General features: G+C 37.2%; 2 protein-coding genes across 2 annotated transcripts in view; one reads left to right on the forward strand and one right to left on the reverse strand.

Annotated features, from left to right (window-relative positions):
• The window catches only part of ACAD11 (acyl-CoA dehydrogenase family member 11), a 115,680-nt gene that overhangs the window by 70,840 nt on the left and 24,517 nt on the right, over positions 1 to 20,323 (forward strand). The window contains exons 13-15 of the mRNA XM_069565630.1: positions 3,666 to 3,764; positions 18,049 to 18,115; positions 18,749 to 18,834. Of these exons, the coding sequence (XP_069421731.1) occupies positions 3,666 to 3,764; positions 18,049 to 18,115; positions 18,749 to 18,834 (252 nt within the window). The remainder of the gene's footprint in view (positions 1 to 3,665; positions 3,765 to 18,048; positions 18,116 to 18,748; positions 18,835 to 20,323) is intronic.
• On the reverse strand, positions 4,318 to 9,284 carry ACKR4 (atypical chemokine receptor 4). The gene is made up of 2 exons (XM_069566105.1): positions 8,946 to 9,284; positions 4,318 to 6,471 (listed from the first exon to the last, which is right to left on the reverse strand). Exon 2 carries the CDS (start codon positions 6,460 to 6,462, stop codon positions 5,410 to 5,412), a length of 1,053 nt encoding a protein of 350 aa, XP_069422206.1. The 5' UTR covers positions 6,463 to 6,471; positions 8,946 to 9,284; the 3' UTR covers positions 4,318 to 5,409.

Here is a 20,323-nt window from a genome sequence, read left to right on the forward strand (position 1 = left end):
GAGTGAACTCTGGGAGATGGTGATGGACAGGGAGGCCTGGCGTGCTGTGATTCATGGTGTCGCAAAGAGTCAGACACGAATGTGCAACTGAACTGAACTGAACTGAAACCTAGTTTCGTAATCTTTTGACTTGCATTTAAAATTGCCTTCTAAGGACATTTAAGATCTTTTTTACCTTAGAATATGAAACATTCATCTTTGTGATAATTTTATACTGACACTTAAAAAGTACTCCACTCTGCCATAAATTGAAAAAAATAGAACTTTTACCCGTGTTGGTCATATAGCTCAAATTATAAATTATAATCATGTGGGCTGATGAAAGTAGGAGCATGTTAATAAAAGTGGGTCTTGGTATATTTGTACATAGGAAACAGTTATTAAGAACTCTTACTCAAAGAACAAAGTCATTGTTTTATAATTGAGTTAGAATTAAAGTAAGTTTCATCTGGCCATAAATTTATCAGAATTTATCATCCTTCTGTAACACTGAATGTGTTTATAATAGTAAAACTGGGACCTCCCTGGTGGTACAGTGGATATGAATCCACCTTCCAGTGCAGGGGACATGGTGTGATCCCTGATCCAGGAAGATAGCACATGCTGCAGAGCTACTAGACTTGTGCATTCCGACTACTGCAGCCCATGCACCTAGAGCCTGTGCTCTGCAGCAGGAGAAGCCACCACAATGAGAAGCTTGTGCACTGCAACTGGAGAGCAGCCCACGCTCTCCACAACCAGAGAAACCCAGTGCACAAAAACGAAGACCAAGCACAACCATAAATATAAATTAAAAAAAAGAAAACAAGTAGACAGCTCCTTTTCTAAAGAAAGAGTGTCTCTAGTTTTAGAAGGGGAACACATAAACTATTTGAAGGATACTGCTCAGAAGAGCAGCATATTAACAAACGCAGATTACTATGATTTAGAACTAGCCTGTTAAGTTCTAAAATGCAATGCTGTAAAGCAGTCTTGTAAGGCTGTCCTATGGAAAGCCTTCTGAAGACAGTAAATGTAGAGCTGGTTTTATAGAAAGCAAAATAGATTGATGACAGCATTACTGATGGAATTTGAAAGGCGCAGTTAGAAGTTGTCTAAGATACTACAGAAATAGTGTCAGAGATGTAGAAAACAAGCTATGGTTACCAAGGGAGCAAGCGGCAGAGAGGGGTAAATTGAGAGACTGGGACTGACATACACACACACACACACACACACACACACACACACACACATACACACACACGTATATAATAGATGCCTACTATATAGCACAGGGAGCTAATGACCTGTAGGGGAAAAGAATCTAAAAAACAGTGGATATTATGATTCACTTTTCTGTACAGCAGAAACTAACACAACATTGTAAATCAAAGATACTCACAAAAAATTAATTTAAAAGAAAGCTGGTTAATATACTAAACCTACGGTGATCAAGACCATCCCAAGAAAAAGAAATGCAAAAAGGCAAAATGATTGTTTGAGGAGTCCTTACAAATAGCTGTGAAAAGAAGAGAAGCAAAAGGCAAAGGAGAATACGAAAGATAGACCCATTTGAATGCAGAGTGCCAAGAATAGCAAGGAAAGATAAGAAAGCCTTCCTCAGTGATCAATGCAAAGAAATAGAGGAAAACAATAGAATGGGAAAGACTAGAGATCTCTTCAAGAAAATTAGAGATACCAAGGGAACATTTCATGCAAAGATGGGCTCGATAAAGGACAGAAATGGTCTGGACCTAACAGAAGCAGAAGATATTAAGAAGAGGTGGCAGGAATACACAGAAAAACTATACAAAAAAGATCTTCACAACTGAGATAATCACAATGGTGTGATCACTCACCTAGAGCCAGACATTCTGGAATGCAAAGTCAAGTGGGTCTTAGGAAGCATCACTATGAGCAAAGCTAGTGGAGGTGATGGAATTCCAGTTGAGCTATTTCAAATCCTAAAAGATGATGCTGTGAAAATGCTGCACTCAATATGCCAGCAAATTTGGAAAACTCAGCAGTGGCCACAGGACTAGAAATGGTCAGTTTTCATTCCAATCCCAAAGAAAGACAATGCCAAAGAAAGCTCAAACTACCACACAGTTGCACTCATCTCACACACTAGCAAAGTAATGCTCAAAATTCTCCAAGCCAGGCTTCAAGAGTACATGACCCATGAAATTCCTGATGTTCAAGCTGGATTTAGAAAAGGCAGAGGAACCAGAGATCAAATTGCCAACATCTGTTAGATCATCAAAAAAGAGAGAGTTCCAGAAAAACATCTACTTCTGCTTTATTGACTAAGCCAAAGCCTTTGACTGTGTGAATCACAACAAACTATGAAAAATTCTTCAAGAGATGGGAATACCCAACCACCTGACCTGCCTCCTGAGAAATCTGTATGCAGGTCAGGAAGCAACAGTTAGAACTGGACATGGAACAACAGACTGGTCCAAACTGGGAAAGGAGTACATCAAGGCTGTATATTGTCACCCTGCTTATTAAACTTATATGCAGAGTACATTAAAAAAAAAATATGTCAGGCTGGATGAAGCACAAGCTGGAATCAAGACTGCCAGGAGAAATATCCGTAACCTCAGATATGCAGATGACACCACCCTTATGGCATAAAGGGAAGAACTGAAGAGTCTCTCTATGAAAGTGAAAAATTTGGCTTAAAACTCAGCTTTCAGAAAACTAAGATCATAGCATCCGGTCCCATCATTTCATGGCAAATAGATGGGGAAATAATGGAAATAGTGACAGACTTTATTTTCTTAGTCTTCAAAATCACTGCAGATAGTGACTGCAGCCATGATATTAAAAGATGCCTGCTCATTAGAAGAAAAATTATGACCAACCTAGACAGCATATTCAAAAGCAGAGACATTACTTTGCCAACAAAGGTCCATCTAGTCAAGGCTATGGTTTTTCCAGTAGTCATGTATGGATGTGAGAGTTGGGCTATAAAGAAAGCTGAGCGCCAAAGAATTGATGCTTTTGAACTGTGGTGTTGAAAAAGACTCTTTGAGAGTCCCTTGGACTGCAAGGAGATTCAACCAGTCCATCCTAAAGGAAATCAGTCCTGAATATTCATTGGAAGGACTGATACTTTGGCCATCTGATACGAACTCTGATGCTGGGAAAGATTGAAGGCACGAGGAGAAGGGGATGACAGAGGATGAGATGGTTGGATGGGATCACTGACTCAATGGACATGAGTTTGTGTAACCTCTGGGAGTTGGTGATGGACAGGGAAGCTTGGCATGCTGCAGTCCGTGGGGTTGCAAAGAGTTGGACACGACTAAGTGACTGAACTGAACTGAACTGATGGTGGGGAAATCTGGCTTGCAAATACAGGTTTCCATTGTGGGAAGTAAACAATGATATTTTCAATGTATGTTTGATGATTAGGGAGAGGATTAAGTGAGTTGTAACCCAAGTTATATGTCACTGAGTAAGCCAAAACCACACAATTTCGATAGCTGATCTGAGTTGTTCTAAATATTTCATTCATTCTCTCAGTGCACATTTATTGAATACCTACTATGTATAATGGTAGGAAGATGAAAAAGACAAAGATGCCTCTGTCATCAAAGAGTTCACATTTCTTTGAGTATCTTTTATAAACCAGTGGTATCTGCCTGCCTGTAAATTCAGCCTTTGCTTATTTGTAGAGCCCGATGTAGCTTCAAGTGATGCCACAAATATTGAATGTAGCATCCAGCGAGATGGAGACAGCTATATAATTAATGGCAGGAAATGGTGGAGCAGTGGTGAGTATTCATAATGATCCTTCATGCCAGATGCTGTGCTAGAATAATAAGATACATAGTTATTCCTTTCATGACCACAGTTCTTTAAATTCTACCTTTGAAAGCATTTTCAAATTTAGAAATAGTTGATAAAAGGAAGAAAGCTGAATGCTGAAGAATTGATGCTTGTGAACTGTGTTGTTGGAGAAGACTCTTGAGATTCCCTTGGACTGCAAGGAGATCCAGCCAGTCCATTCTAAAGCATATCAGTCCTGGGTGTTCATTGGAAGGACTGATGCTAAAGCTGAAACTACAATACTTTGGCCACCTCATGCAAAGAATTGACTCATTGGAAAATACTCTGATGCTGAGAGGGATTGGGGACAGGAGGAAAAGGGGACAACAGAGGATGAGATGGCTGGATGGCATCACCAACTCGATGGACATGAGTTTGAGTGAACTCCAGGAGTTGGTGATGGAAAGGGAGCCCTGGCATGTTGTGATTCATGGGGTCTCAAGGAGTCGAACACGACTGAACTGAACTGAATCGATAAAAGGAAAGTAATCTTAAAATAATGTCTTGATTAGGCAATGTTTATTTTAAGAACAGAAAACATCTATTTTTTTTACAGTTGGTGAGGTAAAAATTTATATTAGTGCATACCATGTTTAGCCATTGTCATTTCTACCAAAATTAAATTTTAGTAGGGGCATATTACCTGGACTATAATAATTTATACATAATTTTTGAAGAGATAAGCAATACATGTTATCAAAATTTATTTGTGGTACATATTTTCATTGCTTAAAAATACAAGTGTTTAAGTGAAAAGTAAGAGTCTTTACATATAGGAAAATATTTAATCAACCCTCAGTAATAGAATCACATATGTGGATAAATCCTTTAGGCAATTATAAAAATTAAAACCTGTGCTTGTCTGAGGATTGCTTCTAGAGTATACATGATAAGTCTAATAGGATAACCAGCTTATTACTAAAGAAAGTTGACATAAAAGTAAATTATATGTTAAGAAACTTACTAGTAATATATTAAAATGGCCAGAAAACCTTTTTTTTTTTTTTTGCTAGTTTTTATTCTTTCTGGAGTTTTATGAAATCACTTACACATTAGAAACAGGAAAAAGAAAAAGACAGCCAGAAAGCTTATTTTTTTGTTTCTGATTGCTAATTTTTACTCTTTCTCAAGTTTTATGAAATCACTTATACATTAGGAACAGGAAAAAGAAAAAGTCATTAAATGTTGCTGCATGATTATTCAAGTATTAAAATTATGCAGAAAAATTGTTATATTAAAATTTAGAAAATTTAAAATAACTGTAAATGACCCTTAAATTAAACCTCTTTAATAATCTGTTTTAGATGACCTGACTTGTAGTGTTTTTCTTATGTATGACTGTTAATACTATTTTCTTATATGGTTAGCTTTAATTTCTATGTTTTATGAGTTTATTATTTTGTTTCCTCTTTTTCTTGGCTTCTACCCCACTCCCCTTTCCAACCCCAACCTCTTCTTTGCTACAAGTTGCCACCACAGTGTTTGAAATTTGAATTTCTGAAAAATGCAGATGTTTGATGCAGATGCAAATGTTCTCAGCGGGAAGCATCATTCATGTGTATTGAAGCAAGAGAGAGTTGGGTCTTACATTTAAATGCTGAACGTACTGGTTGGCTCTGTAGCATCTTCAGATTCGAAAGGAATCTCCTCCACATTTTGTCTTTGTCTTCTCCAGGATCCATATTTCTTGGCAACTTTCATGATGTAGTTTTTAAAAGAGGTTCCCATGAAAACATACAGGACTGGGTTGAGGCAGCTGTGGAAGAGTGCAATACTCTCTGTGATTTGGATGGCAACATCCATGCGTTTGCTCATGTCACAGTCAGTGATCAGGGAGTAGATGATGTCTATGGCTTGGCAGAACTTGACAATGTTATAAGGTAATTGAGTGACGATGAAAACTATGACCACTGTGAGCAGAACTTTGAGGGGCTGAGATTTTTTAATATTAGGCATCTTGATGAGTGTCTTTGCCGTGATGAAGTAGCACACTGCCATGATAAGAAAGGGTATTACAAATCCAATGCAGATTTCCAGGATTTGAATTGATGCTTTCATTGATGTTCCTAGGTGGTATGGAAAGATGGGAATGCACCTAGCTTTATGATTTACTGTATAAAAAACCAACTGAGGGATACTCAACAAGATGGCAGCCACCCAGACACAGAAACAGATGACCCAGCATGGTTTTCCCACTCCCGATTGACTGGGAGCTTTAGTTACTGCCCAGTATCTGTCTGTGCTGATACAAGCCAGAAACTGCATTCCAGACACAAAATTGACTGTGTACAAGGCTGAAGTGACTTTGCACATGAATTTCCCTAAAACCCACCCATGAACTGCATTAACTGCCCAAAAAGGCAAAGTGAATAGAAGGAATAAATCTGCCACTGCCAAATTCAAGATGTACACATCTGTTTTGGTTCTCCGCTTTTTGTAATAGGCATAAATCGCCACTACAGTGGAATTGCCTGCAAGTCCAATGATGAAAGCTATTGTGAAGAAGGCAGGTAGGAAAACTTTTGCAAATTTTCTGACCTCTTCTTTTATACAGATCACTTCATACTGACTATAGTCATGAGTGTCATTCATTTCATTTTCCTCATAATAGTAATCTGTTGACTGGTTGTATTCCAAAGCCATGGTTCCAATCTAAATGGCAAAAAGAATACAGTATGTTTATTTTAATATTGCTTAAATGGAAACACTTCTGCTCTAGCATATGTTTTATGCTTTTATTAGAGAATAGTTTGTTGCCATAACATATGTGAGCCTGAGTCTGCCACTCTTTGAAACTCTTTAATGGAAGTCACATTGGAGTATATCCTCAAGAGTAGTTTTTCATCGCTTGTTTTTATAAGTCTGTACAGGAAATGGGATTTACAGATGGAAGATAAAAAATAATACCCTGGGAAATGTTCTTAATCATTAAGCCCTAAAACTTACATACACAACTTTGTGATTCTTATGCAGTATATCAACAATAAATTAAAATAAATTATTTAAAATAAATATTTTACTTATATTTATTCATGAATTTATTTTAAATTAAGTTAAATTATCTCAGAATTGTACTTAGTTTTAGTTGTTGGCTTTTATAAAACAAAGTCTGCTCCAGTTAGCTTCCCTCCAAAGCTTGCTACTGCATGCTGATTGTAAACTACTATTTGATAGAACTGTTGTTCCACTAGTCACCTAAGCCTTAAGCCTGCACCATCCTTGATTCCTCTCTTATCTTCATCCCTTCATCCAAGATTTTCAGTCTGCTCCTAAATTCTGACTTTAAAATCTGTCTCTTCCTTTTCACATAATTGAGCCACATTATTACCTGGCCTATTACAATGTCTTCCCAACTGGTATCCTGCTGTTCTCATTCCTTCTTACCCCTTCCTTGTCAAAAACATGTTTCTTACTGCCATCAGTGTGCTCTGTCTCTAACATGTCAGTCTTATCACTCTCCTGCTTAGCTCCTCACCTAAAAGACACATCTCTCTGAAAGATACAATCGAAGTTCTTTACCATGATACCCAAGGCTCCATAATGTAGTCCTACCCATGGTTCCTGTACCCCCTCTACTGTACACCTTACACTGCAGACGATGATAGTACTGATTTGCCAGTGGTTTGGGGGCACACACCATGCCGTAGTATGCATCTACATCATTACTCATTCTGCTCTTTTATCTGATATGCTGTTTCCTTCCCGTCCCTTGAAAGGCCATTTCCTATTCAGTTAACTCAAATTTCACTTTTCTAGAAGACTTTCCCAATCCAATAACTGTATCTATGTATCAATTGTATCTACATATCAAAGAACTGACCTGGTCCTGTGGAGTTTCCCAGACTATCTTTTCCCTCTCTGGTCTAAGTTCCCTAAGACTGTGACCTATTGGATTTCTGTTTGTAATTAATAACTGAAGAGAGTGCCTGGTACACTCTAGGTTGCCAGCAAATATTTCTCAACTACAACATTTACTAGTAAGTATAAAGCTGTTACTCTAGGAATGGAAAGATGATATTCCAGGAATCTCGTGTCTCATCATTAAGTTATTCTACTATGTTGTCAATACCCTGTAGTATAAAGATAAGCTTGCACAAAATTCACATTTTAAAATATATATAATAATAACTTTTAGTGTTTTTATTAGCGCTAAGCTTTGTTATGCTTTTTCCTTAGCCCTTCTGTCTTTCTTGGATTATTTTTTGTCCTTGGAAGAATCTCAAATGTTCTTATAGAATCATTAATGAAGAAATTATTTTCAAAACAGTACACCAGCTTATGCTACATTTTCAAAAGAATACTCTTATACTTGCTAACCTTTTGTAAATGAGTAAAGCAAAATGAAGAAGGCTACATAGAGGAAAAATACCACATAGAACTGCTTTCCTTTTATAAAAACCAGGTGCTCACAATTTAAAATGACTGTTTTATCCTTATAGTTATTTGAAAAGTTCCAATCTAGAAGACCACTCTAGGGTTCATTTTCTTATATGTTAATTATTAACACAATATGAACTTTGTTCTTTCCTTCCCGACTGTTTTATCCTTATAGTTATTTGAAAAGTTCCAATCTAGAAGACCACTCTAGGGTTCATTTTCTTATATGTTAATTATTAACACAATATGAACTTTGTTCTTTCCTTCCCTTTTATCACAGAAATCTTAAACCTGGTGATAAGGTATAATATGGCCAAACAGTAAAAAATATTAAGGAAAGATATTTTAAAAGAATTAATCATACTAAAAATATGAGTAAATAAAAATAGAACTGGAAATTATTTGCAGAAGTGATCCTTCTGGCAGATAAATAGAAACAAATTTAAATGCCTTTATAATTATTACAAGAATTTTAAAAATTGGTGTTTATAAAACAAAGCAAGAAAAAAAATGGTATAGCAAAACCTGTTAACAAAGCTTTATAGGCAAGTGATGGTATTAAAATAATATTTTCTTCTAGCTATATTCATATTTTTAATGTTGAAGTGTATAACTTTTCAAATAGCTCTTTTTTGCACATGTAAAGTTTTATGCCTCGACTCCCTCTGCATAGGTAAATATACAAAATCTTTGGGCTTTAAAAAAAAGTCATATCCAACTCTGAATGAAAAAGAAAGAAAAAAACCAACCTGTTTCAGTAGGCAGACAGGAGCAATCTTGAATGCAGAGAGTAAAATCAAATGACAAATCTCTCTAACTCAGACTACTTTTGTTTTCGTTTTTACACCCCGCCTTTGTCTTACATCCAGGAGGGCTTTCCGGAAATGTAATCTTGTGAGCACTTGATCTTCTATTTATGTATAACCGTCCTGTGAAGTCATATCCAAGTTCTTAAGTATCCTTGGTTATAAACTTGAAAGAATTCAATCTTGTTTCAAAAGCTACAGACCTTTCCAAGTTTCCACTTAACTGAAGGGAATGGGAACATGTCTGCAGCTGAGGTACTGACTGCCAAACCAAGAGAATTCACCAGAGCACCTCAAGGCAGCTAATAAGTACTTGTAGGTAGTATCTAGACAAATACTGTCTAAAATTATTTTATCTAGGAAAGAAAACAAAAATGATTGTAATTAAGACAATTATCTTTTTGAAGACTAAATTATCAAAAATAAATTCTGAGTAATTAGTAGAATTTAAATTTTTATACCAGATCATTTTATATTTTATTAATACTTAAACTGTGAGACTCCTTGGCTTCACTGAGCTCCTCCTCTGTCCTTGACCCCAGAGTATGCCTTTCCCCATGACTTTAAATTCTTGTGCCTTCTTGTAATCTTCAATGACCAGCCACAAACTTTTCACATCCTTCTGCCTGGGAAGCCTATCTCAACTGTCTCCCGCTCCCCCCATTTCCAAACAAATGAAAGTTAGAGAAAGAAATGCATGCAGATTTAACACTAGTAGACTGTTTGACCTGGACTCTCCTCACATTTGCATAACAGTCCCCTTATTTACTTTCTCAGAGGAGACTAGGCTTAGAAGTTATTTCAGACCCATTCCTTTTTTTCTCTAAGCAGTTGATCTAATATTCCTGTTGATTCACAGAAAAGAAGCTCTAGGTCACTGAGGTCTTCACCTTCAGACAGTGTGTATCTGAGGGTACAGCCAGGTTCTCCTCCTTGTTATCTACCAGTCTTTGAGGAAGAGTTATTTGCATGCAGCTAAACCATCTAACCAAGAAAAAAACTACCTAGATTTGCAGTGTTTGCCATTCTTCATGGTGTAAATACTCCCACCATGGCCAGTTTCAGCTACCAATGTGAATTCACTGAGGGCAACTTTGCTAAGAGATGAGTATTTTCAGCCTTTCTTAGGAGGCTCTAGCACAATTCTTCAAAGGAGGCATCTCTTCTCCTTACCATAGCTGATCATTACTCTGATCTCTTACGAAGGATACTGCTCTTAATATTATCCCTGCCTCTCTAGAGGCTTCCCAGGTGGCTCTGTTGTAACCACGCATTCCGGGAAACAAACTCACTCAGAAGGACAATGCAGATAGTGGAGTGCAGTTTATTATACCGGTGGGCCCAAGGCAGAGTCTCCTCTTAGCCAAGGACCCCTACCAGCATTTGTGAAAATCTTTTATACCCCATGTGTACATGTCCAAACCTACCACCCCAAATTCCTTGAGACTTACATAAACCAAGGAAAATACAATCCCCAAAACCCCATCATTCATGTGCTATGTGCTTATGTGCTCAAACAGTCAAACAATTAGCCAATAATCAATAAACCTGAGGTTACACCCCAATAGATACAGAAAAGTTTATGGCCTGTCTGGAGGAAGGGGTGATTAGTGTATGTTTTCTCTTCGGTGATGAGTAACCTAGATATGATCTTCAAGGTTCTCCTGTCTGGAGGGGGTCTTATCCTTCTGTTGTGTTTTCATAGGCACTAAACACAGAGTTCAGAGTCCATTGGAAAGGTGGCCAAGCATGATCAGCATGAACAGGCCTAAGATGGAGTCCAGGCCCTATGAATTCCTTCTTCAGCTCAGTGGTAAAGAATCAGCCTCCCAATGCAGGAGATGCAGGAAGCACAGGTTCGATCCCTGAGCAGGGAAGATCCCCTGGGGTAGGAAATGGCAACCCGCTCCAGAATTGTTGTCTAGGAAATCCCATGAGCAGAGGAGCCTAAGTCCAGGGAGTCACAAAGAGTCAGACACAACTGAGCATACATGCACGCCCTCTCTAGACTCTCTGGTCTTTCGCTTTCTCTTACCTTTTATTCTTTTTTTTCTTATGTATTTTGGGGCCAGGAGGAAGCAAACAAGCAACTTCCACTAAATTCTTAGAATGATCTACAAGTTCCCACAAGGTCTCCCTCCATCCCTCATTACTTCTCTGACTTATTTCCTTTTACTCACCCCTTTGCTTGCTTATTCTGCCGCACCAGCCTCCATGCTGTTTTGAAATGTACCGGGCACATTCCTTCTTAGGGCTTTTGTATTGGCTCCTCTATCTGCCTGGAATGTGCTTTCTTTTAATATCCACAAGGTTCACTCCCTCATGTCTTTCAAGTCTTTGTCCAATCACCACCTCCTCACTGAGGCAACCTCTGACTATTCTATTTAAAATACTGTCACAAAACAAATGAACAAACATTAAACAAAACAGAAACAGTTATTGATACAAACAAAAAACAGATGTTTGCCAGATGGGAGGAGGAAGATGGGGGAAAGAAATAGGTGAGGGAGATTAAGAGATTACAAACTCTTAAGAAGGAATTACAAACTTCTAGTTGCAAAATAAATGAATCATGGGGATGAAATGTACAGTGTAAGGAGTATAGTCAATAACTAAGTAATTTTTGTATGGTGACATATCATATAGGTTTATCATAGTGGTCACTTTAAAATGTATAGAAATATCCAATCACTATGTCATATTATGGGAACTAATATAAAGTCATAGGTCAATTGTACTTTGAAAACAAACAACCATTTAAAAAAAGAGATCAGATATGTGGTTATCACAGGCAGGTGTGGGTGTGTATGCATGCTCAGTCACATCCAACTCTTTAATATCCATACTACATATTGAATTAGTGTTTTATATGATGGGGGGGGGGGATGTTGACTGTGCTGCATGGCTTGTGGGATCTTGGTTCCCTCACCATGGATCAAACCCATGACTGCTACACTGGAAGTGTGGAGTCTTAACCACTGGATCACCAGAGAAGTCCTGTATATGAGTTTTTTACTTAGCATTTTTGCTTAAGTGTTATGCCAAACTCCCTATAAATGACATTTTTGTGTTATGCCAAACTCCCTATAAATGACATTTTTAGTAGCTAAATAATATTTTGTTGTATGGATTACCATAATTTGCCTTACTGTTCAACTATTATAAGATTTTTCTAGTGTTTTGCTATTACAAATAATGTTATAGAGAGCATCTTTGTAGATGTAGTAGGAAATGGTACTTAATCTTATCTTACTGAGAGATTTTGAATAATGGGACTAACCATGTCTAACTATCACTTTTCTTGTTACACGAAAGATAGCATTCTGTAGAATAATCTTAGAGTTCTTTCAAATCATTGCTTAGATGATTTGAAAGAACCCTTTTTTTAAGAAGGGTTCCATTATATGAACACACCCATATAATTGTCTTCTGTTGATGGATATTGATTTGTGCCCAATTCTTTCCTCTCTCAGTTCATTCATGCATGCTAAGTCACTTCAGTCATGTCTGACTCTTTGTGAACCTATGAACTGTAGCTCACCAGGCTCTTCTGTCCATGGGACTCTCCAGGCAAGAATACTGGAGTGGGCGGCCATGCCCTTTTCTAGGAGATCTTCCCGACCCAGGGATTGAACCTCCATCTCTTATATCTCCTGCATTGGCAGGCAGGTTCTTTACCACTAGCAACACCTAGGAAGTTCAGGAGCAGCTATATCTGTAGGATAAATCTCAGAAGTTGAATAGGTGGATTAAAGACTAAGTGAATCTGTAATTTTGATGGATGTTGCCAAATTGTGCTTCATAGGGATGGTATTACTTTGTACTCTCACCAATAATGTATGAAAGTATCTATTTCCCTAGAACATTACCAGTTGAATGTCTTGTTCCACTACCATTTTGCTGTCTTAAAAAACTTGTAATTCAGTTCCAGTTCAGCACCATTCCCCTTCCCTTGCCAGCTGTATGTGAGATATTTTTCCTAAATTGTTGGGGGTTTTTTTGTTTGTTTGCTTGCTCTAGTCTTGTTTCTTTGTTGTTATTGTTTAGTTGCTAAATCGTATCCAACTATTTGTGGCCCCATGAACCATAGTCCACCAGACTCCTCTGTCCATGGAATGGGTTGCCATTTTCTCCTCAAGGTGATCTTCCTGACCCAGGGATCGAACTTGTGTCTTCTGCACTGGCAGGAAGATTCTTTACTGCTGAGCCACCAGTTCAGTTCAGTTCAGTTCATTTGCTTAGTCGTGTCCGACTCTGCAACCCCATGAATCGCAGCACGCCAGGCCTCCCTGTCCATCACCATCTCCCAGAGTTCACTCAAACTCATGTCCATCGAATCAGTGATGCCATGCAGCCATCTCATCCTCTGTCGTCCCCTTCTCCTCCTGCCCCCAACCCCTCCCAGCATCAGAGTCTTTTCCAATGAGTCAACTCTTCACATGAGGTGGCCAAAGTACTGGAGCTTCAGCTTTAGCATCATTCCTTCCAAAGAAATCCCAGGGTTGATCTCCTTCAGAATGGACTGGCTGGATCTCCTTGCAGTCCAAGGGACTCTCAAGAGTCTTCTCCACCACCACAGTTCAAAAGCATCAATTCTTTGGTGCTCAGCTTTCTTCACAGTCCAACTCTCGCATCCATACGTGACCACTGGACTAGACGGACCTTTGTTGGCCACCAGGGAAGCCCAATTTTGTTTCTTACTGTATAGCAGTTTAATACAGATCAGCCAATCAGTCTCTTTTAATTTAATTTATTTTTTCTTTTTGGCCACACACAAGGATTGAACCTGGGCCGTTGGCAGTGAGATCATAGATTCCTAGCCACTGAAGCACAAGAGAATTCCTATGTTTATTATTTTTGAGGTTTAAATTATTATTTTTGAGGTTTTCCATTCAGAAATTTCATAGATACTAAGTTGTTTTTTCTTCTAGTTCTTTTATGTCTTGATTATTTAATTTTTTTAAAATTTCAATTCTGATCTATTTGGACCTGATTTTGATTCAACTATATTTTGCAGCAGTGACAGCATATAACATTTATAGAATACTTTTTAGATGTAAACCTTCCTAGAGGAAGAATAAGTGAATTTCAAAGTTGTTTCCCCTATTAACAAGAGCACATATAATCCAAGGGAACACATGAGATTTTCTTTTTTTTCCTTAATGAAGTGAAAATTGCTCATTCGTGTCCGACTCTTTGTGACCCCATGGACTATACAGTCCATGGAATTCTCCAGGCTAGAATACTGGAGTGGGTAGCCTTTCCCTTCTCCAGGGGATCTTCCCAACCCAGGGATTGAACCCAAGTCTCCCACATTGAAGGCTGAGTCTTTACCAGCTAAGCCACAAGGGAAGCCCACTTTTTTTTCCCTTAACTGTATGATAAACATTTTTTTAACAAGTGGAAATTTCATTGTAAAATATTAGTTAACACATAATTGTTTTTAAAATCTGCCTGCAATGTGGGAGACCCTGAAGAAGGAAATGGCTACCCACTCCAGTATTCTTCCCTGGAGAATTCCATGGACAGAGGAGCCTGGTGGGCTACGATCCACCAATGCACAATGAGTCAGACACGACTTAGTGATTCACTCTTTCACTTTTCATTAGTATTAATGGTAAGACCAAATGAAGTTTATATATGTCACATCAGAAGTTCAATATTGGTAGAAATAACCTTGATGCTTTGTAAATGACTAATTGTACTTCATATTATATTATTGTTTATATCACTTTCCTTATGGTTGCAGACCACATCCATACTCAACAGTTATGTTTTTCTCCACCTGTCATATTTCCTTGTGTTATAGAATGATTTTGTTTGATAGTCATGTGGTTGTAAGAATCTGTGAAATTAAAACTCATCAGCAAATATCAGGAAAATGTCCCTTTCAGCCTAACTTAATCCTGGCACTTGAACAGTCTTGAAATACCACACAGTCTGGATTAAAAACAAAATTATTTTATCTGTGCCATCTGTTTTCACTCATGAAGGCCTGTGACACAGCAGATAAATATTTAAATGCTTTCTGATCTATTCAGATTTCCTTTAATATATTTAATTTGTGACATTTGGTATCCTGTCCATTAATTAAAATAACATGAGAACAAAAACTCTTTAGAAGAAGGACATTTCAGCAGCTGTACCTGCCAAATTATGCTAGTAGCTAAGATGAGATGATATATTTGTGAGAGGGTTTTCCCATTTTCTGAAACATCAAGGTTAAATCAAAATATTTCAAAATTTACAGCTTATGCATTCATCCTTACTTCCTCTATTTAATGACCCCAAAAAGGAGAGCCAATTTAGAAGTTTCACTTTTTTAGAATCTGAATTGTTTTCCATATTAGATTAGGCAAAGCAGAATTGAAGAACTCTTTTCCTAGTTTCTTGAGTTTCATCAAAATTTACCTAATATCTGAAATATGTTGAGTACTTAAAGTTGTGCCAACAATTTTTCATGATAAAAAGAGCAGGACAAGAAATCCTATTGGGAAATATTAGAGAAAAAATATGGAATTAGAAAAGGAGTGCTTTCAGTTAGGGTTTAAGGGAGTTATAGAGAAGACTTTACTTTTGAAGGATTAAGATCCATGAATCCTTAAAAGATGTACCCAAAGTGGTTTTGATTACCAGGATAAAGTGGACAAAGAAAAGATCTCTAATGAAATGAACCCCAAGTCATACCATTATGTCCTAATCTGATTTTTAAATGTACACCCACCAAGGAGACAGTGTGTTATATGGAGCAAGTGGCCGGACTCTTCATTCTTAGAACCTCAAGTCTTCCTACAAGTAAAACCTAAAAAACTTCAAGTGGAAAAATATCCAGTTGAAAAATTAAAAATAAGCCTTTTTGAAAAAGATTCTTTTGTCTATAATTTCTAGAAAAAATCAAAGCATGATTGCATAACATTGTAGAACCAGAGTCAATCAAGGGTAAAAAAAATTCCCTCTGCTCAGCATTTTCAGATAAGAAATTTACATTAATATCCACATTGAAATTTAAGTTTTATCATCTACTGTTTGAATCATCCTAATGTTTTTTGGGTTGATCCTCAGAATTGTAGAATTCATTTTCTCTGTATTAGCATCTGTAAAAATCAGAAGGACACACTTTTGTAAAAATAACTAAACACAATTTGGAAAGTCAAACATGGTTCAATAAATGAGGATAGTCAAGTGGACTGAACATCAAGAGTATAACATCTGAGATTTTTAAAACTTAATTTTGAGATATGTGAGTGGGGAGATCTTTTTTCACTAAAATCTGGAAGATGTAGCAGCTGATACATCCATCTTATAAAGAGTCCTTTCAGAACTGATTGAAAAAAAAATAGTTTCCATTAAATTTGAAGAAACCAAAATTAGAGCTTTGGTTTTAAAACAATTATATTTAACTTTAACCGTATTTAACTTTACATGTATAATTCACAATACAGAATAATTGAGGGGAATAGAATGATAAGCTCTTGGTTTTATTGATTTAAAATTTTTTAAGCTTCTAAGATTCCTAATTCTGCCTCTTATCTGATCATATTTTGAGGTGATCATTGCATTTCTAAAACTTCAGCTGACACTAATGATAGGTACCTGATTTAAGAAACCATCACATGAGATAAGTGAAAACCTGGTTTGGGCAAAGTTTTAAAAACTCGAGGGGAGTTCCATTTCTGGTGTGGTGGATTAAGCACCTAAGATTGACCTTCTCACAGATAACAACTAAAAAACTACAAAAAATAACTACCTGAAGAGCCTGTAGAGTGACCAAAGACAGGCTGGTTTTGTAGCAGAGTCAGAATTTAGAAGATGAGATGGGCCCAAGGTCTCATTTTAAGAATCTGGCCTAAGGACTCAATGTGGTGTGAGAATGCTGAAACTTCTCTAGATAATGCAGGTCTTTGTGTCCTAAGGAACTAGAGGATAGTAAGGCAGCCATTGCTCCCAGAAAAATGATAGAGTAGGGTGAGATTCCAGGAAAGGAGAAACCGGAGAAAGAGAGCTCTGTCTCCTGTGTAAGCTTTGCCCAAGTCTCTGGCTTACTCATGAATCAAAGTAATTCACAAAGCAGACTCAAAGCACCTTGCAGCTAAATCAAAGAGCTAAAGTGAAATGTGGCCTCTCATTCACCTTAACTGAGACAGACTCTGCAGTTTGACTCTACCTAAGTTAATTGCCTCTTAAAACAATAACATTAACCGTCTTCAGAGAGAGAGAACAGAATCCAGAGTCTTCAAAACAAAGGAATTATTATGTCCAGAATACAGTGGAAAATTATTCATTAAATGAAGAAGCAGGAAAACACTTTCAGGGCACCAACCTTGCTTCATCCCTATTCCCATTTCCTCCTCTCCACATTGTTTTGAAATAAATCCCAGGTATCATATTATGTCTCTCAGGAACATTTCAGTGTGCATCTCAATAAGAGCTCTTTTAAAAATGTAACCACAATGTCATTAGCACACCTAAAATTACTTAGTATCGTTACATATCCAGTAAGTATTCAAGTTTCTAATTGTTTGTAGATGGATTAATGCTTTTCAGTTTGTTTAACTGAAACAGACTCACCCTCATCCAACTCCATGGCTAGGGAAGTTAAGTCTTTCTCAGTCACTGGTTGAGGAGTAAATATCATGAGTTTTGGTACTGTTGTCCATAGGTCAGAGAATATGAGATCTAAACAGGAGGAAATACGCTAGAAGAAGTTCATAATCTTTCCAGCATGCTGATGTTTGAAATGGTATGAATGGGAGAGCCATCACTTTGTCTTAAGGGCTGCAGTTCTTTCATGGCTTCTTTGACTTCTGGTTATTTACATGCAGCAGTTCTCACTGAAAAAGTCCATTCTTGGCCTAAGTTAGTCAATTTTCTTGAGTGATATACAGTTTTGTACATAAGCATTTCTTTTTTTGATGATCAAGGGCTTTCTTCCTATGTGTTTGTTTTTACCAGAGGTAAACTTTGAAAGATTAGAACCTTTAGTGTGAAATGTCAGACTAAAAATTTCTCTTATGATGTACTCTTTTCATTGTCTCTCTGATTTTAGGAGCTGGGAATCCAAAGTGCAAGATTGCAATTGTTATGGGAAGAATTAATAGTAACTCTGAAACCAGGTAATAAAACAATAGGGATTGAGAAATCTATGAGGAATAAGAGTCAGTCTTTTTTTGTACTCACTTAATTGACTTAAAATTCACTATTTAGGCCCATAAATTATAATAATATAAAGTATATCATGATATTAAAAGTCATATATCTGTTGTTTCACAATTATTTTGCTAAAGATATATTTAGAAAACATTTTAGGAAGTGTTGGTATACATTCTTCACTGTGAAATTTCCTGTTTTAAAAAGTGTTGCTGAATTCTCAAAGCTGTTTGGATCCAATTATAAGATATATAAACTTTTTCAAAACTGTCTGTAAGTAATTAACTGATTAGATATTTAGATCCAAGGCAATAATCTTGAAATGTTTAATATATTAAATATCAGTTCCAAGTTACCATTCTGAGCAAGGAGAAGCCTCAATTAAATAACTTTCACATATTTTCAAATCATTGTTGTTCCAGATCACAGCCTGCATCTGAATGTACCTAATGATTTTTATACAATTCCTATTCCAGGCATCATTACTTACATGATTACATGATAGCAACAATGAAAAGATGACAGTTGAGTCTCCACCTAACATTTGTTTTATTTTTCCACTTAGCAAACTTCCTAACATCTACTTTTCTTTTGACCAGACACAAACAACACAGCATGATTCTTGTTCCCATCAACACACCTGGAGTAAAAATAATAAGGCCCTTGACAGTTTTTGGCTACCTGGGTAAGTGTTCAATCAATTTGTCTGTGTATTTGCAAGTAGGAAACCTAGAATATGCAGTAACTCTGAAGGAAATAGATAACATTTTAGTGCATGAGATGGATTCTTAGAAATCCTTTGACCCTTAGTATAAATTACCAGTGGAGTTCAGAATAGAACAAATGAAAAGAGAGGTGGTGCAGCATTCTACCACATTTTGTCTGCTTTGGGGAAAGGGCAAACTGGCATTTAAGGCACAGCAACTCTGTGTGCCAGTCTTCTTTTCATCATCCAGGAGGAAGGGTTAATGAAATAGATGTGAAAAATTAAGTAACTCACAGTAATATTCATTTTTAACTTTCTTAATCAACCTACAAGAGTTAATAAGCAAAGGGTTTTGATTGATTTGAATGCAGAACTTTTCCTTCCTTCTGTCCTTGGGTGGAATGTCTAAGAAGCAAGGATACTTTTGCTTAGTCTCATGTTCACTGTTTCCTTGCTGCTCAGGTTTCTCACTCTGCAAGTATCTGTTGAGCACTCAACCCACTGCAGTATGCTTACCTGGAGAATCCCATGGACAAAGGAGCCTGGCAGGCTACAGTCCATATGGTCGCAAAGAGTCAGATATGACTGAAACGACTTAACATGCACGCACACACACAAGCACTGTTACAGGTGCTCAGAATACAATAGTGAACACGGTAAACTAAGATCTCTGCCCTTGTGGAGCTTACTTGCTGGGGGACAGACAGAGGATAAATACAGATATGTAAATAAGCTAGGTAGCTGTCAGCAAATGATAAATGTTATTAAGTTTACTGAACTTTAGGTTTTGTGGTGACCCTGGCTTTTTCTTTATTGTTAAATGTAGCTAATGCAAATATTCAAGAGATGGATTGCTTTTTATAGGCTGCAGCTAGAAAACGTACCCACAGGTTAAGTGGTTGGCTTGTAGAACAATAGCCTAAAAGACCATGAAAATGGGTTTATAATGTTGGTTGGCTATTAATACCCACCATTGTAGAGCCTGTGTTTCAAATTTCAGTATGACCGTTTCACCAGTATCTCTCCAACTCTCTGTGCCAAGGCCAAAAGAAATAGTGTGGACGGAGTTGATTATTAATGTCTGTTCTGACAGGAAAAGGGTGGGGAGTTAACTAGAGATTATCTCCAGAACTTGGCGAGGAGGAAGGATGATGTAAAGACAAAGTGTGGATGTGTTCCCAGTCTCTGTCACATGCCAGCATTTTCAAGAGGCAAACAAGCCTAGACTGGAAGCAAATATACTTGCAGGTCCAGCCTTGGCTTTGTCTCTAATGCTAAACCTGCTCTGTTCCTTCGAGCAGGTTCTTTACATCTTCAGGCATTGGTTTCCACAGTGATAAAAAAGAATTATATAATTCACTTGCAAATTTTGAACCACTGGAGCCTTCTTTTTTTTTCCCCAAGCAAAATTTTCTTCAGAAGCCTGTATATTAAAAATTTCAAAGAAGAAGCAATAATAACACAATAA

Source organism: Ovis canadensis, chromosome 1, assembly GCF_042477335.2.
Source record: "Ovis canadensis isolate MfBH-ARS-UI-01 breed Bighorn chromosome 1, ARS-UI_OviCan_v2, whole genome shotgun sequence".
NCBI classification, from domain to species: domain Eukaryota; kingdom Metazoa; phylum Chordata; class Mammalia; order Artiodactyla; family Bovidae; genus Ovis; species Ovis canadensis.

What these genes read in the sequence shown, in the direction of transcription:
- ACKR4 (XM_069566105.1), bottom strand. Translation starts at nt 6,462, where the DNA reads ATGGCTTTGGAATACAACCAGTCAACAGATTACTATTATGAGGAAAAT.